The 25,125-nt window shown below is 40.3% G+C and overlaps 1 protein-coding gene across 2 annotated transcripts in view; it reads right to left on the reverse strand.

Annotated features, from left to right (window-relative positions):
* Positions 1-2,572: 2,572 nt before the first annotated feature.
* The window catches only part of CTPS2 (CTP synthase 2), a 77,055-nt gene continuing 54,502 nt past the window's right edge, over positions 2,573-25,125 (reverse strand). For both annotated transcript variants that reach the window (XM_035116088.2, XM_035116089.2), the window contains exons 14-19: positions 22,362-22,458; positions 19,934-19,989; positions 18,121-18,217; positions 14,795-14,939; positions 11,684-11,789; positions 2,573-11,409 (exon numbers count right to left, since the gene is read on the reverse strand). In XM_035116088.2, coding sequence (XP_034971979.2) covers positions 11,720-11,789; positions 14,795-14,939; positions 18,121-18,217; positions 19,934-19,989; positions 22,362-22,458 — 465 coding nt within the window. In that variant the 3' untranslated portion in view covers positions 2,573-11,409; positions 11,684-11,719. The remainder of the gene's footprint in view (positions 11,410-11,683; positions 11,790-14,794; positions 14,940-18,120; positions 18,218-19,933; positions 19,990-22,361; positions 22,459-25,125) is intronic.

Below are 25,125 nucleotides of genomic sequence, written 5' to 3' on the forward strand. Positions count from 1 at the left end.
AGTAGGCGCTATCTAGTGGCAGAAGCCCTGTACTGCATACAACCTAGCATTAGGAGGGCTCCGTTCGCATACGGAGGAAATACAAAATGTATCAGCATAAAAAGAGACTGCTAGAGCAGGCCAATTGGCTCATCCAGTCCAGCATCCAGTTCTCACAGTGGCCACCAGGATGCCTCTGAGAAACTGGAAAGCAGGTCTTGAGCACAAGAGCATCTTCCCCTCCAGCGGTTTCCAGCAAATTGAATTCAGAAGCACCTCCGCCTCTGACAGTGGGTGGAGGCAGAGCTTAACCATTGTGGCTAGTAACCATTGGTAGGCTTGTGTGGCATTCTCCAACTGAACCACAGGAGTTGGGTTAGGGAGCAGTAAACTGCCCATTCAGAAAGTTGGTATCTGGGATGCTTAGAGTGTGGCTTCGTTTCTTAGAGAGGGATCTGCCCAAGGAAGGACTAAGCAACGTCCTCTTAACTAAACCAGCCCTGGCCAACAGAAGGGAGCATTGTTGGAAGTTTATGGGTGGGCCTGAAGGCTTCTTTCTGGTTGCTGGCAGGAAAAACACAATGTGTCTGACAGAAGAAGGCTGGAAGAATTACTAGGCTTAAAAGTAGGTCAATTTTCAAGGAAGATTCGGAGAGCAGATGTAGCGAGAGCCAACAACAGAAGCTGGACGCACTATCTGCATACAGGAGACAAGAGGCTAACTCCAGTGGAACTGTCAGTTTGCTAAACTACGGAACAGCAAACATGAATTCTGACCCATTTTAAAGCTCTAGATTGCAATCCCAGGCTGTGCCTTTTGAATGACTTCTTCCAGCCTGTCTCTGACCATATCTGGCTATTTTGATCATTGTCTAAATAATCTGGTACCCTCCACGACTATGACTGCATCATGCACACCTTAAAGCATATTCAAATCACATGCTTCTTTTAAAGAATCCTGGGAATTGTAGTTTACCTCTAACAGAAGTACAATTGCTAGCACCCTTAGCAAACTACAGTTCCCAGGATCGGGGAGGTGGAAAAGCCATGTATGTTAAATGTGTGGTGTGTATGCAGCCAACATCTCTGGCTTTTGGGAGCCACATATACCTACATCCAAACTGGAACTCAGCTGAAAACTGTCTCAGCACTAGGCCAAGCTCTGAAAAGGATATGCCTTTTACATAGCTGCCAAGTCTCCCATTTTTCGCGGGAAACCTGCGGATTTTAATCTGTTTCCCGCTGTTATCCCGAATAGAAAAAAATCCCGTAATTCCCCCGATTTCCTACCTGCCAGGGAGGCTCCTTCTGCGCATGTCTGGACATGCACAGAACCGATTTCGGGTGCTGCTCTGCCCATGTCTGGGCACCGGAAATCGACCAGCACCGGCACCGGAAGTTGCTTCTAAGCATGTCCAGACATGCGTAGAAGCGACTTCCGGTGCCGCGCTGCTGCTGATCCCAGATTTTTCAATGGGAGACTTGGCAGCTATGGTTTTAACCAGAAAAATAATAACTCGTTGATGGCTTTGGCCTTTCCCTGTATTTCATTCACTTCAGAAATAAATGAATTCCATACTACTGTTCATTAAACATGATTTCAGGGCAGTGTAGAACAATGTTAGTGTTAAAGTATAGGACTAGGACAAGGGAAACCAGGGGTCAAACCCTCACTTTCCAACATGAAGTCCGCTGGGTGGCCTTGGGTCAGTCACTATCTCTCAACTGGGTCTACCTCACATGGTTGTTGTGAGGAAAGGATTGGGGGGGAGAGAAGCAGGTGTCCTTGGGGAAAAGACAGGATATGAATGTCAGAATAAATAAATATTGCCATATAATATACACAAACCATTGCTAACAACCATTATCAACACCAGTGGAGCAAAATTAAAAAGGAAGACAGGAGGATTATAGAAATTAAAATGCCTGGGTAAATAAAAAGCCTGGCACCACAAATATTGTAACGAAGGTGCCAAGTGTACATCCCAAAGCCATGGCACCATGACTGAAAAATCCAAAACCAGCTAGCGATGGGATAGTTTCAATGATGGCGAAGATGAAGCCCAAATCCCACCTTTCCCCAAGTATTATTGGGATAGTTATCCGAACACTGCAAGATTTACAGACAGGGGCAGGAATACAAAAACCCAAATTGAGCAAGCATTTATAAACTTTGCATTCCCCCTCCCCTTTAGAACCAGCACTAGAATAGTTTAGAACATACTGTTCATATTACTGAACAAGAAATGTCCATTTATCTAACAAGAGACTGTTTTATGGATTGCCTTTGGGTGTTTTTAATGAACATACTGAACACAACAACAAAATTGGAAGAGTTAAACTCATGCTGTGAGAGTTTGGATTTAATACTGTACATCAATATACTAATGGAGTACATAATTAGGGCTCTGGATGAAATAGTAAAATGTGTATTATCCTCTTCAGTTTAATTCTTTCATGGAGGAGGCTGAATGTAGGGATGTGATTTGGACCGAGAGTACTGTACTAATGTATTTATTAATCATGACAAAGAAATGCAAATTCAGGATGCATTTTTAAAAAAATAGTTTTTATTGTTTAAAATAAAGAACACACATATTTACAACAAACCTTACACAAACATACATACATTACACAAATAAACAGCTTTAAACAAAATCTCCATACATAATACATCCATTTCTCTTTTATAAACAATAAACTTCCAATTATTCTCACTGTAATTTATATTTTACTAACTCTTTATCGCACAGTTATGTATTTCTATTTATCCCTTGATTTCTTATATTCTTTATACTCTTAATCATAATTACATTTCAACCAGGTCAGTATTTTTCTGCCATTAGGATTTCATTTATACCAGTATTCATCAAATATTCTTTAAACATCCTCCACTCCTTTTGTATTGATTGTTTTGTTTGTCCTCTTATTCTTCCAGTTGTTTTAGCTAGTTGTAGTTATTCTAACATTAAAGTTTGCCAATCGGTTATATTAGGTAGATTTTTACTTTTCCAATTTCTGGTGACCAGTACCCTTGCTGCTGTTACACCATACATTAGTAATACTCTTTTTGGTTTCTGTATTTCCTCCGGTAGAATGCTTAATAAAAATATCTCTGGTTTCTTCTTAAATGTGCATTTAAGCAAGTTTTTAAGTTTTTCGTATATGTTATTCCAATATATCTCTATTTCAGAACATTTCCACCACATATGACTGTTTGATCCGCTTTCTCTCTCTCACCTCCAACACTTGGGTGACCTGTTTTTGTACATTTTGGCTAACTTCTCTGGGGTCTGGTGCCACCTATACATCGTCTTTAATACATTTTCCTTTAAAATGTAACATGCAGTAAATTTAATGTCTACCTCCCACAGTGTTCGCCACTGTTCCATTAGGACATTGTGGCCTAGATCTTGGGCCCATCTTACCATCACTGATTTTACTTGTTCTTCTTTGAGTTCCCATTCCAGCAGTAGATCATAAATCCTTGAGATGTACTTTCCTTTATTCTGGAGCAATTCCTTCTCAAATTTTGACTTTTCTTTTGCTAGACCCCCTTTTTATCTATGCTAAACCCCTGATAAATTTGAAAATATTGCAGCCAAACAAATTCAGGATGCATTTTAGCATAGTGTCATGCCAGTATTTAGGTGAAATGTTAATGACATTTTCTTCTACCCTATACTGTACTTCCATATTTATTTAAAAAAATTTGTTCCATCAGCATATACTTTTCTGATGCAGTTCAGTTTGTTTCAGGTCACTTATGAAAACTCAGCTGTAAGGCTATTAAGTATTTAATACTGCTAACATAAAATTTCATTATCTTTCTTGGCTTTATTCAAATGGATTTTGCCCATGAGGAAAATTTGAACCTTAAATTGGTGTTAAGATGTGTGAATTTTATTAATTGATGGTGTCGCAATCAAAATAGCTCATAAACTCTAAAAAGAAAAATGTTATCCGAACAGAAGGAACACAAATTATTTTTAAATAACACGGCTGTGTTTAAAAGGTGATAACTATATTGGGGATTTTTTAAAAAAAGTAAACTGGAACCATTCACAAGACCTTCTAAAAGATTTAAAAGTAGTGCCGGAGATAGGATCAGAGATTCTGTGGTCCAGAGGATGTAGAGTTGGACCTTCATCTGAAAGTAACCTTGCACTCCTGTTCAACCTCTGCCATAATAAGCCTTGGACAAATCACACTCTTCCACTACCACCGCTGTTCTTAACAGTAAAATAGTACTAATAGAGATGGTCCTTGTAAAAACATGCGTACAAATAACAGCGGAAGTCTTTCAGGCAGGTGCAAGGACAATATGAGAACTGTGCTCTCCAAAGAGGTATGAACTTCAGTTCATTTTCTAACCGTTGGTACCATCAGGGCAGAACTTGAGGGGCAGAAGTCCTCGCAGAAAGGGCAGGAAAGTTCCCAAACACAGCAGGGTTGGCTTACACTATTTTGAACTAAGTGAAGTGCAGGCAATGACCAATTGATGCGCAACCATGCATGCCAACCAATGGACGCTCTTGCACTGACCATTGAGGCCTGTAGTTTGAGCAAGAGAGCTGGAGTTTGAGCAAGGATGTTTGGAGGGAGCAATTGTGGTGGAGTTTGGCATTTGGTAAGAGCTGCTGGGTTTTTCGAGGATTTCCAGAGGTTTGGAAAGTGTTTGCTTTTCCATTGGTGTTTCAAGTATACGCGATTTCACGTAAACATGTGGTACCTCAGAATGTAACCCCCATGTAAATTGGGAGATGTATTTAATGCACACTGCTCCTGTATTATGTTGTACTGAAGAAACCACTGGAGGGCCAGAGGTGCCCCACTCCTGCTATATGGTGACCACTTAGAATGGGATTGCAAGGAAACGGCAGCCCAGGGAGGAGGGGACATCTTCTTCAAACACTTACACCACTGAACTTTTGTCAGCACAAGCCATCCAACACACAGTTTGATGGGGAATCTGGGCACAGAAGCACAATAAAAATTACTCTTCATCAACCCACAAATGATTTCTTACATTGGCAACTTGAATAGATGGCCTAAATAATGCTAATCTATTCAAATATCTCACAGATATCCATTTTCATCTCATTCTGTACGAACGCTCGTAAACAATTCCATAAAGCAGCTTTATTAGAAAGCAAAACCAGACAACATAAACCTGCAACAGCACCAAGGAAACTGTAATTGGAAATATAGTAAGCGGTGGCTCCACTAATTGAGCGCTACGAAGTTATCCAAACAAACAAATGAGCCCAATACATTTTCCTAACAAGGGCTGCCAGCGGATTTATGGCATAGAAAATATAAGCAGACATAAACTACAGAAAGGTTTTAAGGGAAAGGTATGAGACAGAGGCTTGGCATATATCTCAGCTATTTTGGCTGCTACTAGGAAATCTAAGGTCATTCTATGCTGAGCGAATATTCCCTCTGCCAACACCAGATTTTTCAGCAATTCTAAGGAGGATGGGAGTGAATCAAACTGGTCTGCAAAGAAGCGCAGAACTTTGTAAAAATAATAATGGGGGGGGGTAATTGCGCTTGCCATATTATATGTGGTCGAGTGGAACTCCCCCCCCCCCCTTCAAAGTTAAAAAGCAACACAAAACTCTATGCAGCACAGGGCTCTTCTCGCAAAGGCTTCCATTTGGGCAGTGCTTCTTAAGAGGACCATGTGGCTAAGCTTCAAAAGAAACATGAAACGGAGACATCTATTTCACTTCATACATTTAATAAGGTACACGTACCTCCCAGAAAACATCTTTGAAGTTCTTTCACTCTTTGGGAAAGAAGCAGGAATAAACAAGTACCTCTTTTACAGAAAGCGAAGACTTTCATTAAAGTTTTTTTGGGGGGGGCGCGCTTCACGCAGCAACTAATCTTAGGTTGAAAATGCACCAGGTGTATATCTTAAACGTGTCTCTGTGTGTAACAGTGATGCAATTATACTGAGTCAAACCATTGGTCCCTATAGTTCAGTACTGTCCACACTGCCCAGCAGTAGCCGTTTTGGGTTAATGATAGGGGTCTCTCCAAGTCTCACCTGGAGATGCCAGCGAATGCCCCTGGAACCTATCATATGCAAAGCAGCGTGGAGCCTGCGGTGGCACAGTGGTTAGTGATGGACTAGGACCTGGGAGACCAGGGTTTGATTCCCCACTCGGCCGTGAAAATCACAGGGTGGCCTTGGGCTTGTCACTGCCTCTCAGCCTAACCTACCTCATAGGGTTGTTGTGGGGGGTTAAAGGGGGTTATTTATCCACCTTCAGCTCCGTGGATAAATAAAAAATAAAACACCGCTATGGCTCTTCCCAAAAATCACCTTACTGGTTTCACAGGGCCTTGAAACCAGTATTTTCTGCATGCAACGTGGACATAACTTCTACACTATGGAATTCAAGTGCATGCTTAAAATGCATTTGTATGTGGGTTTTGGTTTCTCGTGGATTTTTCTGGCTGCAAATGCCAGCTCTCATTATGTTTCTATACTGTCTTGTCTATTCATTTTAGTATTTTTAAAAAACGTTTTATACTATGATATTATTGTACACTGTCTTGAGATACCCACATAACAGGTGGTATATATTTTAATAAAACAATTAAGCAAATGGTGGTGCAAAACGGCTCCACAGTTGCACTGATCATTTCAAAAAGGCAAAGAGATCCCAGAAAGGAAAGCAACCCAGGAATGTCAATCCGCCTTTTGTTTCCTGCTTAACTGTTCAACTTGCTCATCGTATGCAAAATAAATTGATGCTTTGGATTTGCTTTCAAGCAAGTAACTGAACTACAACTATGAGTAAGCTTTCCAAACCTCCACTGCAAATATTTTTATTGATCTAATAATTTATAGTTGCATCTTCTCCACATGTTCTCTGGAGCACTGGGGAATCATCAAATTTGTCCCAGCTCCACTGTAATAACAGTGGGAAACAACTAAGTACACAGATGAATAAAGTATCCCTCATGAAGTTCAGATTTTATGGGATATGTTTTGATGGCCTGTTTTACTGCCCTTCCATATAAATTATATGAACAGAGTATTCCGCCATAATAATGCACGGCTTGCTTTAACTCTTTGTGTAGTATTCATTGAATCACAGAATGGTAGAGTTGGAAGGGACCCCAAGGGTCATCTACTCCAACCCCCTGCAATGCAAGAATCAAGCTGATTCAACCAAGTCTTAGACCCACTGTAATTAATGAATATGATGAAGCTAGGTACGTTCATTTCAGAGAGTTTATTATTATCGTAATTTATTACCAGCCCTTCATGCTAAAGTCCCAGGGCAGGTTACCAACAATTAAAACACAATATTAAGAACAGTTTACAGCTACTTACCATCACGGTAAGGAAATAAGCTGGATCGTAAAAATATACCCCAAGCAAAACTTATTTAAATACCGCCCTGAGAGATCAACAACAATTTCTAAAAGGAAACAATCCCAAGGGATGAATATAAAAGAGCTGTTGAGATTTTTGTCATTTATTTCGTGGAAAGTTAAGGACAGCGCTCAGAGGCATCTGAAAAAAACCTGTAGGTGCAACTAGAAAACCCGTTTGCCTGCTTTCTATAGCCAGTGTTTAGGAGTCAAATATTTACTGCATGGAAAGATTAGCCAAAATCCTCAACAACTTCCACAAGATTTATTAGTTTATTTAGCTGCACTCCTTCTGGCCACAACAGAATAGTAAGCCGCACAATCAGGGCAGCTTCTCTATTGCTCCACTGTGCTTTAATGGCAGCAAGACTCATTCTGTCACTGTCCCTCTGAAACCCTGGGCAGCCACTGCCAGTCAGCGCATACTGAGCTAAATAGACCAACGGCCTGACTCAGTATAAGGCAGTTTCCTAAAATTGGTGCCCAAAATGCTCCTAAAATTGGTGACATACCAAGGAACTGAGGATTATACCCTGAGCAACCTTGAACAACCACAATAACTGACATTTGTAATGTACCACAATGGTTGTGTGAACTAAACCGAAGTCTCTGCTGAAATCAGGCAAGAAGTTCAGCTGCTGTCATCCATAGAGCTGATACAAATTGGCCAAATATTTTTGTCACCGCCCACTGATCTTCTTAGAAACTCATTAGATCCAACATCTAAGGCCTCATCAATAGTTTACTAAATAATGGTTTTGCATTTGTCTTTATTACTTTTTAACCTAGGTGAAAGGTAAAGGTAAAGGTAAAGGACCCCTGGGTGGTTAGGTTCAGTCGAATTTAACTAGGGGGTGCAGAGCTCATCTCTGCTTTCAGGCTGAGGGAGCCGGCGTTTGTCTGTAGACACCTTTTCTGGGTCATGTAGTGAGCATGACTAACTTAGAAGACCTTATCAACACTTTTTTGCAGCACATTTTTCTCATAATACATTATTTTTACAAGTACAGATAAAAAAGTTAATATCTGGTTTATTCAAATTATGTGATCTTAATTAGCTGCCCCCATTTCGAAAAACTCCTAGTCCTATTCAAAATCTATATGCTTCATTGTACATATTCTCATTAGTACAGAAGTGAAGTAAATATCAGCATGAACATGATCGTACCTGTCCTTGGAGACTGGTTATGGTAGGTCCAAAAATATTTATTTTTATTTAATGTATTTATTATGTTTTTGTACATCCAAGCAAATTCTTTGGGTACTTTACATAGTAGACATTAAAAGAAAAATACAACTTACAATTAAAAACCCTAATAATGATGATGGTGATGCAAAAACCCAATTAAAATTGGCATAAAGCATCCCACCTAAAACAGGTGAGTTTCTGGGAACAGAGGTGCCACCACCGAAAAGGTCGTCTCCTTAGTAGCCACCCACCATACTTCATTAGGTGGTGGTGGTGGAGACCTGAAGAAGAGCCTCCAAGGAAGATCTCAGGGTTTGGGTCATTATATATGAGAAAAGCAATCCTTCAGGTAACCTGGCCCCATGCTGTTTAGGTCTTCAAAAGGTCAAAACCAACATATTGAACTGGGCCCAGAAATGGACAGGAAACTAATGCAGATTATGAGCCGCTGTTGTAATGTGATGGTTATTTACCCGTCTTCACCCTGTTTGGGATCAACTGTTTTCAAGGCAGGCCTACATCTAAAACATTGTAGTAATCCAACTGGGAGATTAACAGAGTACAGGTAACTGCCACGAGACTATCTGTCCAGGTAGGGTCATGGTTGATAGAACAGGTGAAGCTGATAAAAGGCACTCCTTGCTACTGCCACTACCTGAGCCTCAAGTGACAGTGCTGGGTCTAAAAGTACAGTACCTGCAAATAACAAGCCTTCCCTTTAGGGGGAGTACAACTCTATCCAATGCAGACTAAACAAAACCCCAAGTGGACAGAAGCACCATCCAACGACACCAACTTTGTTTTGCCTGGAATGGGTCTGTTTAATCGCTTCAATAATCTCCTTAGCAAACCCAAGCACTGGTTTAGAATGCCCACTGCCTCATCTGGGTTAGATGAAAACAAAAAATAAACCTGGATGCCATCTGTATGCTTAGGCCCCTACATTTTGTCAGTTTTTACTCCTCATGTATGAAGTGTGAATTATAAAAACATAACAAGAGTGTGCACCCTAACGCTGCTTATTTTGTAGCAGAAAATGAATTTTGAATCGTCAGAAAATGCTATTTGCCATAATCTAGCCAGCAGAAGGAAAGAGGACATGAGCAAAAATGTGAGTTTTACTTTCTTTTTAAAATCCAATCAAATTTCCTAGGCCAACAGAATAACAGAATTGTAGAGTTGGAAGGGACAGTGAGGGTAAACTAGCCCAAGCCCTGCCAAGAAGGACTGGGGCTCGAACCCACAACCCTGAGATTAAGAGTTCCATGCTCTATTGACTGAATGCAATATAAAATAACACACATATCTTCATTTAACATTTTAATACATTTCAAAATTCAATTTAAACTTACAGAAAATCTTTAAGAAAATCTAGCATGCTTTAGATGGCAACGATCAATGTATGATAACTGAGACTCAGTCATTTAGCAGCATCAACTCTCGTAAAATTTTCCAAAGCATTTATATATGCATTAAAAAAATACAGGAACAAAGTTACTTTCCCCAGTTTTCTCTTCACATGTTACACTGGCCTGAACATTAGGAAACTAACAGTTTTCTAATGCAGTTGGTAAAATATCATCATAAGTATAGAATTTTATTTGGAGGGGAAATCGCTTTAAAAACATACAGCACTTGAATAACAGGGCACTGTCCCGTAATTACATAGGATATTAAAACACACAGCTTCTTATTCCCTTTCTTCCTCTAAGAATAATAATAATAGGCATACCATCAAGTTAGCTGGTGTCTGGACATATCTCCACTCACCTCAAAAGGGCTCTCAAAACAAACAGTGCAAAAAGCAATCCTTTGCTGCTGCAATAGTGACACAGCTACTCTATTGCAGCAGACATGCTGAAAAAGGTTCTACCTAAAATAAAGGTACTGTATCTGGAAGTTACCAGAGTCTCCAAACCTCTCTGGGGCCCAAAGAGAAACACATCTCTGTCCCTATGTCCCTAGTAGCTGTTTGAATTTTCCATGAATTAGAGCATCCCCAAACAGATGAGATCACATGGCACAAACTAGTTTCTGCTGGGAGACCAAAAGAAGGAATTAGGATTTAATCCATGTTCACAACCAACTCCCTAACAAGCTTATGCCACAGATATAGAAACTAAGATATGGGCTTGTGTCTAACTATTACTCCCTACTCTGTTATGTTAAATATATGATGAACCCAATTATTTTTCATTAATGTAGTCAGATTTTATGTATCTATAGCATCACAAGCTTCTGCTCTATTATTTATTAGATTGGTACTGTGCAGCAATACTTTCTACATTACTTCTGTCCAAGGACAATCATCGTGTACAATGGTGGAGACCAAGATTTTATTTTTATACAGAAATAAATCAACATCACTTAAGGTATTAGACAGGGTTATAATGCATCAGAGGCGTCTGTCAATCAAATAACAATATGAAGGAAACAGACCTAAAACAAATCTGTACTGATAATATTTAAGTATATTGGACAGTTTCATTTTTTAATTTGATAAGCAACGCTCTTAAGGGATTCTGAAATTTCAAATGATTTATAAATGTATTCAAAATATTCCCATACCTTCCAGTCATCAAAAATTAGCACAAAGCCAACAGTCACCTGAAAACATGAGACAGGATGAGACAGTCCTTTATGCAATTTTAAAAGAGCTATAATGCTTAAATGGAATTGATTTTTTTCCTCTGGGTCAGCAGAAGCATTGTTTGGAACGCAGGGAGATCTTCACAAGATCTATGGAAAGCAGCTGTGTGATGTTAGTCTTCTCTGGTGGTTTTAAAATGTAATAAGGTTTCCCCCTGCTTGGAATGACCTTTTCAATTATGCCTTTTCTTCCACTTCGTTTTTTATATTGGAAAGAAAGAAAGAAAGAAAGAAAGAAAGAAAGATAGAAAGAAAGAAAGAAAGAAAGAAAGAAAGAAAGATGAAAAAGAATTACTACTATGCAACCACCTTTTCTACATCTGCAATTAATATCTCTATATAAGCAAGCCCATAAATAAGCAACTGAACCATTTGACCTTGAAGCAAATGGGAAGAAAATGTTGTCACCTCTAAAGCTAGTATTTGGTTCGGGGGGGGGGGGAATCTCCAACTATGGATCTAGTTTACCTGTTTCTTCCATGCTCTTCCTCTTCGTAATAATGTTCAGCCTCTTTCTGATTCGGGATATTCTTTTTCTGTAAAACTGTCATCACTAAAGTCGCCATAGCTGTCACTGAACAGAAATGGATGAATGAATCATAGAATCATAGTATTGTAATTAGGAAGGGACCCCCGAGGGTCATCTAGTCCAACCCCCTGCAATGCGGGAATCCTGCCCGTAGCTGTCCTGAGAATGAATAAGAATCGTATTTCTTCCCCTTCAACACTCAATCTCTGTTAGTGCAATACCAATCAATATAAAGCATTTTCAAATCCCATTAGTTTTGGTGGAAGAATTAAACACACATTAAATGCTCTTCCTTACGGAAATCAGTAAACCTTAAATAACTTCAGCTGCTCATTCCCTCAGAATGATTAACAAAGTAGTACTGTAATCGCAACATATGAGAGCTTTCTTAGCTGTGCTAAGCAGATGAGAAATATATTTTGTGATGAGTCACCAGGTGATAAATACTTGAAATGCTTCAGCAATTGTATATCAGTCACAATGAACATGCAACACCCATAAACAGTGTAGTCATCTGAATCCACCCTTTTTTTAGCCAAGAGTTCCAAATTAGTAAAATGATTGCAAATTTACTGTAATATTTTCTGAAGTGGTAGGTTAAAGTCTCTTTCAGGTTCCATTTGCTATGTAGTTTGTAAAACGCCCTTGAATGTCACTAGATGCAAACATTTGTTTAACGAAAACCTGTTATTATTGAAGCCATATTTTTAACTTTCAAAACTGAGTCAATCTTCTTACATCAGTAGAGTAAAATATTATGGTCCCTCTGATAAACTACTGTATTTCATGGGTGCTACTTGCAACCTTTGTTTGGTTTAAGCAGCTGTTCTGGTAACAGCCTTAACAGCCTACGTACAGCATTCGGTATTGATTTCCATCTGATGGCAGAGTTGTAATTGCTCATGATTGCTGATGATGCTTTGAGGGTGCATTCAGAAACTGTCTTCTGGTTGAGTACCAGTGACTGGATGAATCCATTGACTCTCTATTTCTGAACAAGAACTTCTATTGCTTTGGTAAATAGGGATCACCAATATTTCTGTAACTGTGAGGAAGTGGATTGTTCAACAAGCTCTTATTAGGGCTGGGTTCTCCAGCCCTGTGTCGTTGGTTATCCCATGGTTATCAGCTCCCCTTCACACCTGATTACAAAACAACAACAAACCTTCGCTGTGCTCTGACTGAGTGAAGAAAAGTGATTGAGGAGACTGGGGGGGGGGGGACGGACACTCCTATCATTCCACCCAGTCTCAGTAACATCTCTATCATTCCAACCCATCCTCAGCAATGTCAAGGATAGGAGAGGGTTTAAGGCTCAGCTGAAAGGTATCCTTGAAAGCAGCACTTTGTTTTTTTTGCTATTCAAGACAAGAATAGCAGCCATGCAGTTCTTTGGGGAGGTTGGGGAACACAGCACTGTTCTCAGGGATTCAGCTTCCCCCTGACCCTGGGAAGCAAAGTGCCTGCTGATGGGGACTCCATAGAGAGGAGGGACTGGTACTAGCTTCTGTTGTAATGAGGGGTGTTTTGCTAGTCACCGATTTTAAAAACACTAGTAACAACATACTCAGAGAAACAGATCTTGTACTTACTGCTGCTGTACTTACTTTCTTCTGAATGTACCCAAGGAAGCATGGAATAGAACATGGTATTATGAAACAGTTTGGCATATTTCAGGAAAAATTAAAAAGATATTAAAATATGATGACCTGGTTCACACATCATACCATTAAACTATGGTTGCACACCCTTTCCAAAACTGGGAGAAAACAAACCATGAGAAGAACAAAGTATTTTGGTCTTGGCTTCTTCTTGCAGTGTGCCCAGAGAGAAACAAGCCACAAGAACTGTTCTGTACATAACACTGTGCCAATACTTTGGTTTGTCTCTTCCTGCTTTGGAAAGGGAGGAGCGGGGTGTGTGTGTGTAATTTTAGCATGTGAAAAAGCATGTCGAGCTATATTAGGCTGCTATCCTAAACACACTTACTTAGAAGTTAATAGCGCGGTTAATATGTAATTTCAAGAATTAATTCAAGAACAGATGTTTTATCTCTTATTATACAAAAGCCATTTCTCTTCTTTTATATCTCAGTACAGATATAACATTATCAGCTGAAAGCAACCAATTTCTGTATGAAAATAAAAAGCACAGCATTTTGGAAGTCTGCTACAATTTACAATCGCTGTTACAAATTAATAATACAAAACACAGTACTGTTTAGAGATGGCTCTAGACTGAACATGATTATAAGTTGTTACAAACTGTTATTATTTTAGCTAAGGGTGTAAATTATAAACAATCCTAATAATCTAAGGATCTTGTATGAAAAAGAAGATACATGCTCTCATATGGGGTGGGAGGTGTTGCCAATCTTCTCCTCCCACTGTCACTCCAGGGCAGAGCTTTCCAAACTGTGTGTCGTGACACATTAGTGTGTCAGCTGCAGTCTATAGGTGTGTCGCGTGAACACGCATTGCGCTCCTCCCGGGGCTGGAAAAGGGTTAGTTTAACCTCTGGTCTGCTAGTAAAACTGAATTACTGAGTTGCAAAATGATGCATGTCTAAAAAGCGTGTGACCAACAGAAAAGTTTGGAAAGGTTTGCTCTAGAGGGTCCCTCTTCCTCTGTATTTGGTCAGTGACACCCCCTCCCCCAATCTCCAGGTAAGTACATTTTACTCATTCAGTGAGATCTTTGAATCCAAGTAATTGTTTCCTGTTAAACTTCCACAAATAAAAAAGTTAAGTTAGAAATCCTGAAATCTTTTATGATAATCATCTTTTATTCCCTGCAGACAATCATGACTTAATTAATTGCCTGGGATTAAGGGATGGGTTTCTCAACCTCTACATTTATTTGGCTCTCATAGAAAACGCAATATATCAACTTATCAAATGACCTTTTAAAACTAAACATTATTCAGAACTTTTCTAGTACACATAATAACTAATAATAAACACTTCAAAAGTAACATTGCTTTTTATCACCCCCATCCTTTATCATCCTGGATGGAAGCATCCATCACACAAAACAAAAAAACAAAGTTACCTAGGAGACAATTTACATCCACGTTGCAAGTAAGCACTGAGAGACCCTGTTGCAGCAAGCAAAAGGCCAAGGTAGGCAGGTGATGGCTTCATAGGCCTCGAGGAAAACTCTGGATGGAACTGGACACCAATGAAATATGGGTGATCTACAGATAAATCCCAGAGAAAAGTAAAAAAAAAAGTTAAAAGGCAAACATATAACACTAATAATATACAAACTATTTAAATTACAATGACTTTAATCCTGATTTCAGGCATGAAAATACATATTAGTTAGCATTTAAAATATAAATGCTAATGTCTGTAAATTTTAGATAGCTTTATAGTTCAAAGAACATCATAGAAATTATCTTGTTATAAATCTTATTGCAACATAGGTTAGTATGAGTGGGAACTGCAATAAAATGTTGCAGTGTGGTCTATGTTTCTGTTCAGCCAGCCACACCCTCCCACCACCACATTCCATTTTATTCTTCCTTTCACCCGATTATCTTCCTCCCTTGAAATGCTTTCCACTTAGCTTATCAATGCTGTGAGGCTGGTGGAAGTGAACCTTCAGCCCCTTCCTTGCAATTAGCTACCATATATTCCGGCGTATAAGACGACCCCCAACTTTTCCAGTTAAAATATAGAGTTTGGGATATACTCGCCATCTAAGACTACCCCTCTTCCAATGCACACCAAATAAAAATTTAAAAAATATCAGATTTGATTTCAATATGGTAATCCCTGGAGCTCTGCTGCCAGTCAGTGCAGACAGCACTAAGTGAGATGGGCCAATGGCCTTGCTTGGTCTATAAGGCAACTCCCTATGCTCCTGTGGGGTGAACTGGGTTTCAATGAAACTCGATGGCCTTTTCTCCACATCCTTTCCTGGGAGAGCTGCCCTTTCGCCATGGCTTCTCGCCCCCCCCCCATTCACTAGGGAAAGTCTAAAATGCAATGAATATAAAACCATTAAAAAAAAAACGGGCAGAAGGGGTTCAGATCTGAAGCTACAGTGGGAGAAAAAGCCTAATTCATGGAGTTGTGTATTGGGGATTGAAGATTAAAAACAACTCAACCCAGAGTAGTCTCTTCTACTCCAGTTCCTTCCACACTTTTGGTCAGTTTATATGCCATAGAATTAAATGGCAAAGCTTGTCTTGGACTGTATTACATGTTTGAATACCACCTCATATTTTTTAAAAAACAAACCTCTCATCATACAAAGCGAGTGCATCAAGGAAAACAGCTCAGCCCAGTCTTCCTCCTCAATGAAAGAGAGAGACACGGAGAAATAAAGCAGGGAGAGTCAGCGGAGGAAGCAGCAACATGGGGGGAGAGAGAGAGGGAGAGACACGGAGAGATAAAGCAGGGAGAGTCAGCGGAGGAAGCAGCAACGTGGGGAGAGAGAGAGAGACACGGAGAGATAAAGCAGGGAGCGTCAGCGGAGGAAGCAGCAACGCAGGGGGAGAGAGAGAGAGAGAGAGAGAGAGACGGAGAAATAAGGCAGGGAGAGTCAGCGATCGAAGCAGCAATGCAGGGAAAGAGAGAGAGAGATCAAGGCAGGCATAGGCAGCGAGAGGGAAAAGGAGCCAGAGAGGAGGAGAGTGGGGACGGCAGTGAAGAGGCTCCCCTCATTCCCTGGGCGTTCATACGGCCGTCGCATACAGCGGGGATGCAGCCGTGGCCGTTTCTGAGCTCCCCCCACCAGATGCGGCGACTGCAGATTCTCCAGTCCCGGCGTATACCCGGCGTATAAGACGGCCCCCGACTTTTGAGACGATTTTCTGGGGTTAAAAAGTCGTCTTATACGCCATAATATACGGTACTTCCTGCTTTCAAAACAGGCCTCTCAGTTGAAAAACACTTGCCATAGGGGGAAGATGCTTCAATCGGTAGAATAAACACTCCACCCCGCCCCACAAGCATATCTCAACTTGCATGCTTTGCCTACTACGTAGTAGCAAGGCAGCTCTATTTCTGTGCTTAGCTGATTTGTTTTCTGCTACGAATGAAAAGTCTTGCCTTGCCACCCAAAACAGATTCTGGAAAACTATTAAAGATTGCATTGCATTGCTTGCTTTAAGGAAAATTTGATGATGATGATGATGTATTGATGGTATTTGACACCGACTAAACTTGCTAAAATATATAGAATTCAAGATAAGGCATGTTGTAAATGCAAGAAGGAAGGGAATTTCTTCCATATGTGGTGGATGTGTAGTAAAGTTAAAGCCTACTGAGATATGATATACAATGAATTGAAAAAGATCTTTAAATATACTTTTATTTTAAAAAAAATCTGGAGGCTTTTATATTGGGTATTATGGGAGAAGAAATTCCAAAAGTAGACTTAAATATGTTTATGTATGCTACCACGGCGGCAAGGACACTTTTAGTCCAGAAATGGAAATAGCAGGAACTTCCAACTTTGGAAGAATGGCAGATAAAAATTATTGAACATGCAGAACTGGCAAAACTGACAGCGAAAATCCGAAACCAGTGTGACGAACTGTTTAAAAAGGACTGGAGTAAATTTATATAATATATGAAAGAACACAGTAAACATTTGAAAATGTTTGCGGTTTGATTTAAAATATTTTGCAATGATAATTTTTGAAACTGATTTACAAATACTAAAGTAATTTTCTTAAAGTATAGTAAGAAGGTAAATAGGGTGATATAGAAATGCTAAGAGGATTGTGATTGCTTAAGAAAGCCAGGGAGTGGGAGGGTGGTAAATTGATGCTTGGTATGAGCAAAGTTGTATGTGATTATATGATTTGATAGGAATGTGACAAAGGAAAAATATGAAAACTATTGCATTGCTTATGTTATTTCTTTCATAGCAGCAGTGTTTAACAACACTCTCAGTTTTTATCAAGATCTGTGTAGAACTATTTTCAGTATGTATATCAGAAGCAATATACCAGAAATAAAACAAATGCACTTAGACAGTTCTTTCTTATAGGTTTTGAAATATCTCCAAAAGGACAACCTACGTTTTGTTCCATATCAGCATGAGACTATAGAAAGAATTCTTTCTGTCACCTCCTGGAGTCAAATTTAATCACTATAGGTTTCAGGCTTTCATAGTCAGGTAAGTTTACATTTTTGTTTTTACAGACAGCTAGTATCTCTGCAATAATTCAGTTTTTAATATCAGTATCATACATTTGTGACAAAGGATATGTACATTCCTAAATGTGAAGTACTGACAAATGTCAGTGCCTGGAATTCAAGACTTTTACACTGTCTGCTATCTGTCAGGTGTGGTTCTGTACAGTGAAGCCTCCATTTCCTATATAGGAGAATGCTGCAGCTAAAAACCAAAGCCCTTACCATTCAGCTCAATGACCTCCATCCTTTTCCCTTCAGTATCATGGCCAACAAATCTCAAACCTTTATCTTCAAAGAAGTGAGTCAACTCAGGGTTCACCTTTGAAATAGCAAAGCAAAAGAGGAGAAGATAAACATACTTTTAAGGTGAATATTGCAATACTGGTGGAGATGTGCATCCACATGTGAATCAGTATTGGCAATGCATATAGATGGCTATTGTGCTACAATAATCTCTTGCTGAAACATACCTTTTTAGATGGCTCTAACGAAAGAAAGCGTCCAGGACTAACAATAACATGTTTCAGACATAATGTCCAAACCATGGTTTGGTATTTGTGAATGTCACACACACTTGCACCCCCCCCTCTTTCCCCCTTGTGTATAGATACCGGTACCCCTTTGCTCAAACATGGTTTGGCCTGACTTCCACATCAGGAAAACTATGGCTAAAAGCTGTCTCCAAACCACCATTTGAAACCAGGTTTGAAATGGTGAAACAGGGTTTCCTGAATAGCATTTGCTCAGTTTGGATATCCCAATGAACAGGAATGGAAGGGATCCTGAAAGGCACTAATGATTACCAACTCCCGGTTCAATCAAAGCACCAATAACTGAGACAATGGATTTCAAAACAGCAATCAGCAGATGTTGCAACTTGCAGATACAGTGGTACCTCGGTTTATGAACACCTCGGGTTACGAACTTTCGGTTTACGAACCATCGAAACCCGGAAGTAAGTAACCCGAGGTTTCCGAGGCCTATGGAGGCCTCCATGGAGGCATCGGAGCGTCCGCGACTGGGACGCAACCACAGAAGCGCTCCGATGCCTTCACAGAGGCAAACTGTGTGGAAAGGAGCCCTTCCCCAACGCAAGTGCCCTGCGCTGCTGCCGCGTCTCATTCAAAGCGGCTTAAAACAGCGCGGGTGGGGGGTCCCTTTGGAAGCGCTTACCTCGCGCATAGAAAACAGCGGTGAGAGGCTTGGTGAGTCGTTTCGCTGCGCCGCGGCGGCGCTCGGCTCGCAGCTCTCCTTCCCTCTCTCTACGTGGTGCCGGCCGGGCGACCTTCCTCCTCCTCAGAGCAGCCGCCACCACCACCAGGCGAAAGGACTGGCTGGGGTGGCTCGCGGTGCGCCCGGCTCTGGTTGGAGCGGCGGCGGCTTCTCTCAACCCCAAGCCTCTCCACTCTTCAGGGGCGCAACGGTGAAGGCCCGGCCTCGCTTCTCTTGACCCCTCCGCGAAGCCGGGCCTTCACTGTCGCGCTCCTGCGACGTCTCTCCACCTTCGCCGTAGCGCTCCTGTGGAGAGGCGTCGCAGGAGTGCAAAGATCCGCTTCTCTTGAGCCCTCCGCGAGGCCGGCTCAAGAGAAGCGGGCCGTCGCTGTCACGTTCCTGCAACGCCTCTCCACAGGAGGTGGAGAGACGTCGCAGGAGCGCGAAGGTCCACTTCTCTTAAGCCCTCCGTGAGGCTGGCTCAAGAGAAGCGGGCCTTCACTGTCACGTTCCTGCGACGCCTCTCCACTGAGTTTATTTGCAGTAAGGTTTGGGACTTTCCTTGTTGAATGGGTATGTGGGGCCACATACCCATTATGCAGATTCTATCAAGACTTTCCATTCCAGAGAAGGGAAATGCTGAAAAAATGCACTTCTGCCACACCCCTTTAAAGCCTACATTTGTCTGTAGTTTTATACAGGCTTATGTAATAGTTCTCATGGCCTTACTGTGAAAACCTGATGGAATGAACAGGTGGTTTTGCCTTGACTCCAAATTGAGCATGGCTGATAGACAGCAAAAATCATGTTAGCAGTTACTTGCCTCATAGCGATGCCTGTGTCGTTCTTCCACAAAAACTTCATCACCATAAAGTTTCCCTACAAATACATTTAAAGGGTAACTTCTGCAGTACTGTTACAAGTAAAAATAACATTTTTGTGTATAACCTAGTATTTTGCCAATCAGTTATATATAATATAATAATAATAATAATAATAATAATAATAATAATAATAATAATAATAAATTTTTATTTATACCCTGCCCTCCCCAGTCGAAACCGGGCTCAGGTAAAAGAACACAGATATTCAAATAGATGCAGTCTAGCCATGTAATGTAGCAGGACAACGTTGAACATATCTAAAACATATATAAAAGCAAGGAAGATCATTAGAATTTTAAAACAAATTTTAGGGCTACCTATCTCCCTGGACTACATGAGGACCTTGCCAGAGGCAACTAGACACTTCCTGCATCTTATAACATACACAACAAACAAGGACAAAAAGCTGATCTAGGGGATATGTAGAGTTTAAGAAATTGGGGAAGAAGGGCTGGTATAAAAGAGAAATACTTCAAAAACACATATTTTTGAAGATAGTGAAGCATGTATCTAAAAGACATGTCAGATGGGGAGTAGAAGTGCAACTTCAAGAGACCTCATGTCAAATTTTATGTCATGTCCTGCAGCTCATAATATTTTCTGTACTTCCCTTTTTGTAGCAAAGCATAAACTGGAATATAGTTTCTTTTCAGCTTTCTTGGATGCTTGTGAAATTCAGCAGACAGAATGGCCAGGAACATAGGAAGCTGCCTTATACAGAGTCAGACCATTGGTCCATCTAGCTCAGTGCCGTCAACAGTGACTAGCAGTGGCTCCCCAGAACCTGGGACCTCCAGCGAATAAGGCAGATGCTCTGACACTAAGCTTGCCCATCCATCTTAAAGTATTACACACTACAACTACTACTATTTTAACAAGTGAAATGGCCTGAGAGTTCAGGGGTCAACCTCACTTTCCAGAAGTTCACAGATCCGGGGTCCCTGACAGAGGGAGATAGGATGACATGAGGGGAAGTCACAAACCCACCCATGGAGATGGCCAGCCAGTCTCGGAGAAAGTGAATGAGGTACTCTTACTGCAGTGACCCAAAACTACCGGCATTCCTTTGCCTTGAAGCAAAGCTTCCTAACAATAATAAGATCAACAACAACAACAACAACTGCAAGTTCTTAGCATTCATTTTAAATGATTTGTATGCAATTTTACACACATTAAACTTACCTAAACATATAAATGCAACCCAAATACTCTCTAAATGCCTAAGTCATGTTACAACTTTTTAGCACCCCTCATTTTCTGGAATTTGAATGTTGAAAAATGCAACACAGTCTATGTTTGATATTTATTGAAAGCACAATTCTGAAGGAATTTTTTAAAGCCAGTTTTCATGTGAATGTACTCTTTTTCAACCTGGGATGGAGAGGTTAGAACAAATATGCAACAATAATAAAGGATAGATTGTAGTCAGGCTGTGCTTGGCTAGTGCACAACTTAGAAGTACAGGTTTCCAGCCATGCCCACAATTCAATGGCGGTTGTTCTCCGTAGCCCTTCCAGGGGCTTCAAAGAAGTTCAGGCAGTGGAAAGGGAGGGCATGAGGCATAAATCCTCCTGGTGCTTTCCAGTGGGGTCTGGGAAGTTCAGTGCATCACACAGTATCACGCAATCCCATGTCTGCCAATTTGGAAGACAGAACGGGAGCGATCTGGGAGTGTGCCCCCATCATGGACGAGCCTCTATTACTAGCATGATTTGCGGAAGGTTCCTCCTTAAACTAGATAATTGGCAGTAATCAAGAGGCAGTCTCGAAGCACCATATGCAAATGGGCTGCATTCAATCAACTACCGAAAGAACCAGGACTGGTTTTCTGAAGATATTCAAATGGTTTTCTGAAATTTGAGGATCCCTACTACCGGTACAGCCATGAAAGGAAAGGGGGAAGACGATGTGCTTTGTGCCTTCTTATGGTTTTCTAATAGCCTTTTTTCGCCTGCCCTCCTCTACATAATGAAAAGACATGTGTAGCTACTACTTGGTTTGATACTTTGAAAAAGAAGGGGGCTTTTAATTTATGCTTTACAAGGGAAGCACACTTTTTGGAAATCTGAACAGGTCAACAAATTTTAGTTGGTCTTATTAAACCATAAATACTGTACTGTATGTTAAAAAGCAGGACTTCTGAAGAAAAGGGAATATGGCTACTTGCCTTTTTTTAATGATATATATTAGGCCCCTTATTTTTCCATGATCATAACTAAATATTAAGAAAAGGTACTGAATCAAACCATTATTACACTTAAGGCCCGCAAACATTATATGAATATGTATTTTTATATACAGATATGCTTTTTTAAAATAAAAAAAATCACAGAAGCAAATACATCTGCCAAAGAACTTAAGACTTACTTAAGATAGAGTCCTTTGTATTAAAGATAGTTTTCCTTTCCCCTAGTCTCATTGTTCCTCCCATGTCTCCAGGATTATGTTCAGGCATGTCAATGACCTTAACGAAGAAAAACATTTACTTTGGTTTACATTATTTCTATGCCATACAAAGCAAGACACTTGGATCACCATCTTGCATGCCCATAAATCTTCCCATGTTTCTAGTACAGCAACATTGTATACAATAAAAATAGGTTCAGCCCACAGATGATGCTACCACTGAAACTGAGATGTTGAGGGTCAAGGAAGAGTTTCAACATTAGCTCTGTTCTTTATATTACAGCTTCTGGCAGCATACTGGGTGTACTTTGCTCTACTGAAGGTGTAGCGCCCAGTGTATTTACTATGTGGATCTTTTGCGTTTTAGCAATCCTTTCCCAGAAAAAAAAAGGTCCTGACCCAGTTAAACTTAAGCAGTTTAGAGTTCCACTGATTTCAATGGGGGAATCAAACTTACAAAAAGAAAAACAAAGACCGCAACACTGTCTAAAGTGAGTTGACCAGGTGATTTCTAATAATATTTACATTGATTTAATTTAAATTAACATATTAAGCATTTTGCTAAGACTGAAGCTTAGAATGCAAGAGGCTAAAATATTTTTGCTCAATTGAGATTTTAGTTTATCATCATATGGCGATTTTACTCTTGCACTTCCTATGTGTACACACAAAGGGTATATATGAACTAATGAAATTTCTGTCAAATCTGGTTGAGGATCAATGCTACACAAAGAACACACCATTCACTCTTATGAAAACAATATAGAAGTTTCAGAACAGCAAGCAGCTGATACAACACTGAGAACATAATCTGCTGATAAAAAGAAAAATCTACTTTTTTATTAGCTTGGAAGCTCAAAGCATCTGTAGCAAATATCTCCCCCCCCCAAAAAAAATATTCCTGTCCTTCAGTGGCCCATCAGCATTACAAGGATAGCTTAAAAACTGTAAAAAAATATAGACAACTCTAAAACAATGCTAGAAGAAGATAAAACACACATGAATAAAAACAACAGCTTAAAAGAGTGAAAAGCTAGCCTAATGGGGGGGAAATACCTGGGAAAACAGCAAGGTCTTTGCTTAGCACCAAAATGGTAACAAACCCTTCACTAATGCTAACCTATACAGAAATGATTTGACCATGATATTCTACATGGGGCTGCCCTGGAAGATGACCCAGAAACTTCAATTTGCCAGATTACTTGCTGAGATGCCTATCACCTTTTTTAAAAGACTTGCACTGGATCCCAGTGTGTTCCCAGGCCCAATTCACTGTGCTCACACTAGTGTTTAAACCCCTAAACAAATCGAGTCACAAATATCTGAAATATCTACAGGTGTACAGAGGGACTCTCTTGCTAGGTCCACTGTCCTCAGACGTTTGGGAGGTGGCAGTATGGGAAAGAGCATTTTCTGTGTCAAGTTCCAGGGGCCATCCTGTTAGGCTGCAGTAGATTGCAATGGATTGCTCTGAAGTTACATTAGCACCAGATTTTTTTGGGGGGGGATCACCCCCAGCCGCCCTCCCCTCCCTGTCCTGTATTTTGCCAGAACAAAGGTGGCAACCCTAGTCAAAGGGAGTTCTTTCTTGCAGAAATATAATTAGGAATTTTGAAACAAAGACATGGGAAAGAAGTACAAACAAACTTAAACCATTAATTATTATTGTTAATAGCAACGAACAACACAAACATTTCACAATCAGGTTGACACTCCTGCCTCAAATGACTATAAGAATGCCAGTCTCAAACTGCATCTTTTAAAGCTGCCTTGACAATTTCAGGGGGTCTTAGGTTTGCAGAGTAAGGTAAGTAAGATCTGAACTTCATGTGATAATCTATGCTTGTTTGTTTTATTGTTTTAAATAATTGCCCTGGAAACTGTAGTTTACTCAGTCTTGGGCTATTACCCTGCATGACATTGAGTTGTAACTTCTTATCCATTTTAAAACTCATCTGGTCAGTCTGAAAAACAAGCCCCATTTTCAGCCTGCAGCACATATTAATTTAGAACTGGCACTTGAAACTAGTTCCGAAATCATTTGATATCCATATTTAAATTGCTTTACCCTGTTGGTACTATTGGCAGTATTGTATCACTTATTATTTAGAGATGTCATTGCTAACAAAACAGCAAGTGTTGTCATGCTATTCTACTATATAATATTGCATTGTGGGAAATGCCATATGAAAAGTTGTGTAATTTTTTTCAACCTGTAGCAACCCCCCTATCAAGGCATGGTGTGTATGTGTGTGTGTGTGTGTGTGCGCCCACGCACGCACAATATTCACACACACCCCAGGCCCCTTCTGAGGGGCATGAATTGAAAAACCACGAAGTATGCCCAGGCACTAATCCTCCATACAGTTCAGTTGCTTAAATGCAATGGCTCAAATCCTATTATAATCAAGCTACAAAAATGTTATTGTTAGAATTCACAATGCGAGACAGTGGCTATGGAAGCGCTTTTCTTAAACTGTTCAACAGAATTAGGATTGCACATCCCCACCAACAATGAATACTCCATCTGTAGCTGATCATTACAATTCCCTTGCTGGGTCAGGGAACTGAACTTTGGATGAAGTCCAAGTTAGTATTCCTAAAACACACTTAATTGGAAGTAATTTGAAATGGGCAGGGTGTGTTTCCAAGGAAATGAACCTAGAAATTGTGGAGTGACTGGGTATCACCAGTTGTTGTTTTTTACCTCCACAAAGTGGCAGAC

This window comes from Zootoca vivipara, chromosome 4 (genome assembly GCF_963506605.1).
Source record: "Zootoca vivipara chromosome 4, rZooViv1.1, whole genome shotgun sequence".
In the NCBI taxonomy this organism is placed as follows: domain Eukaryota; kingdom Metazoa; phylum Chordata; class Lepidosauria; order Squamata; family Lacertidae; genus Zootoca; species Zootoca vivipara.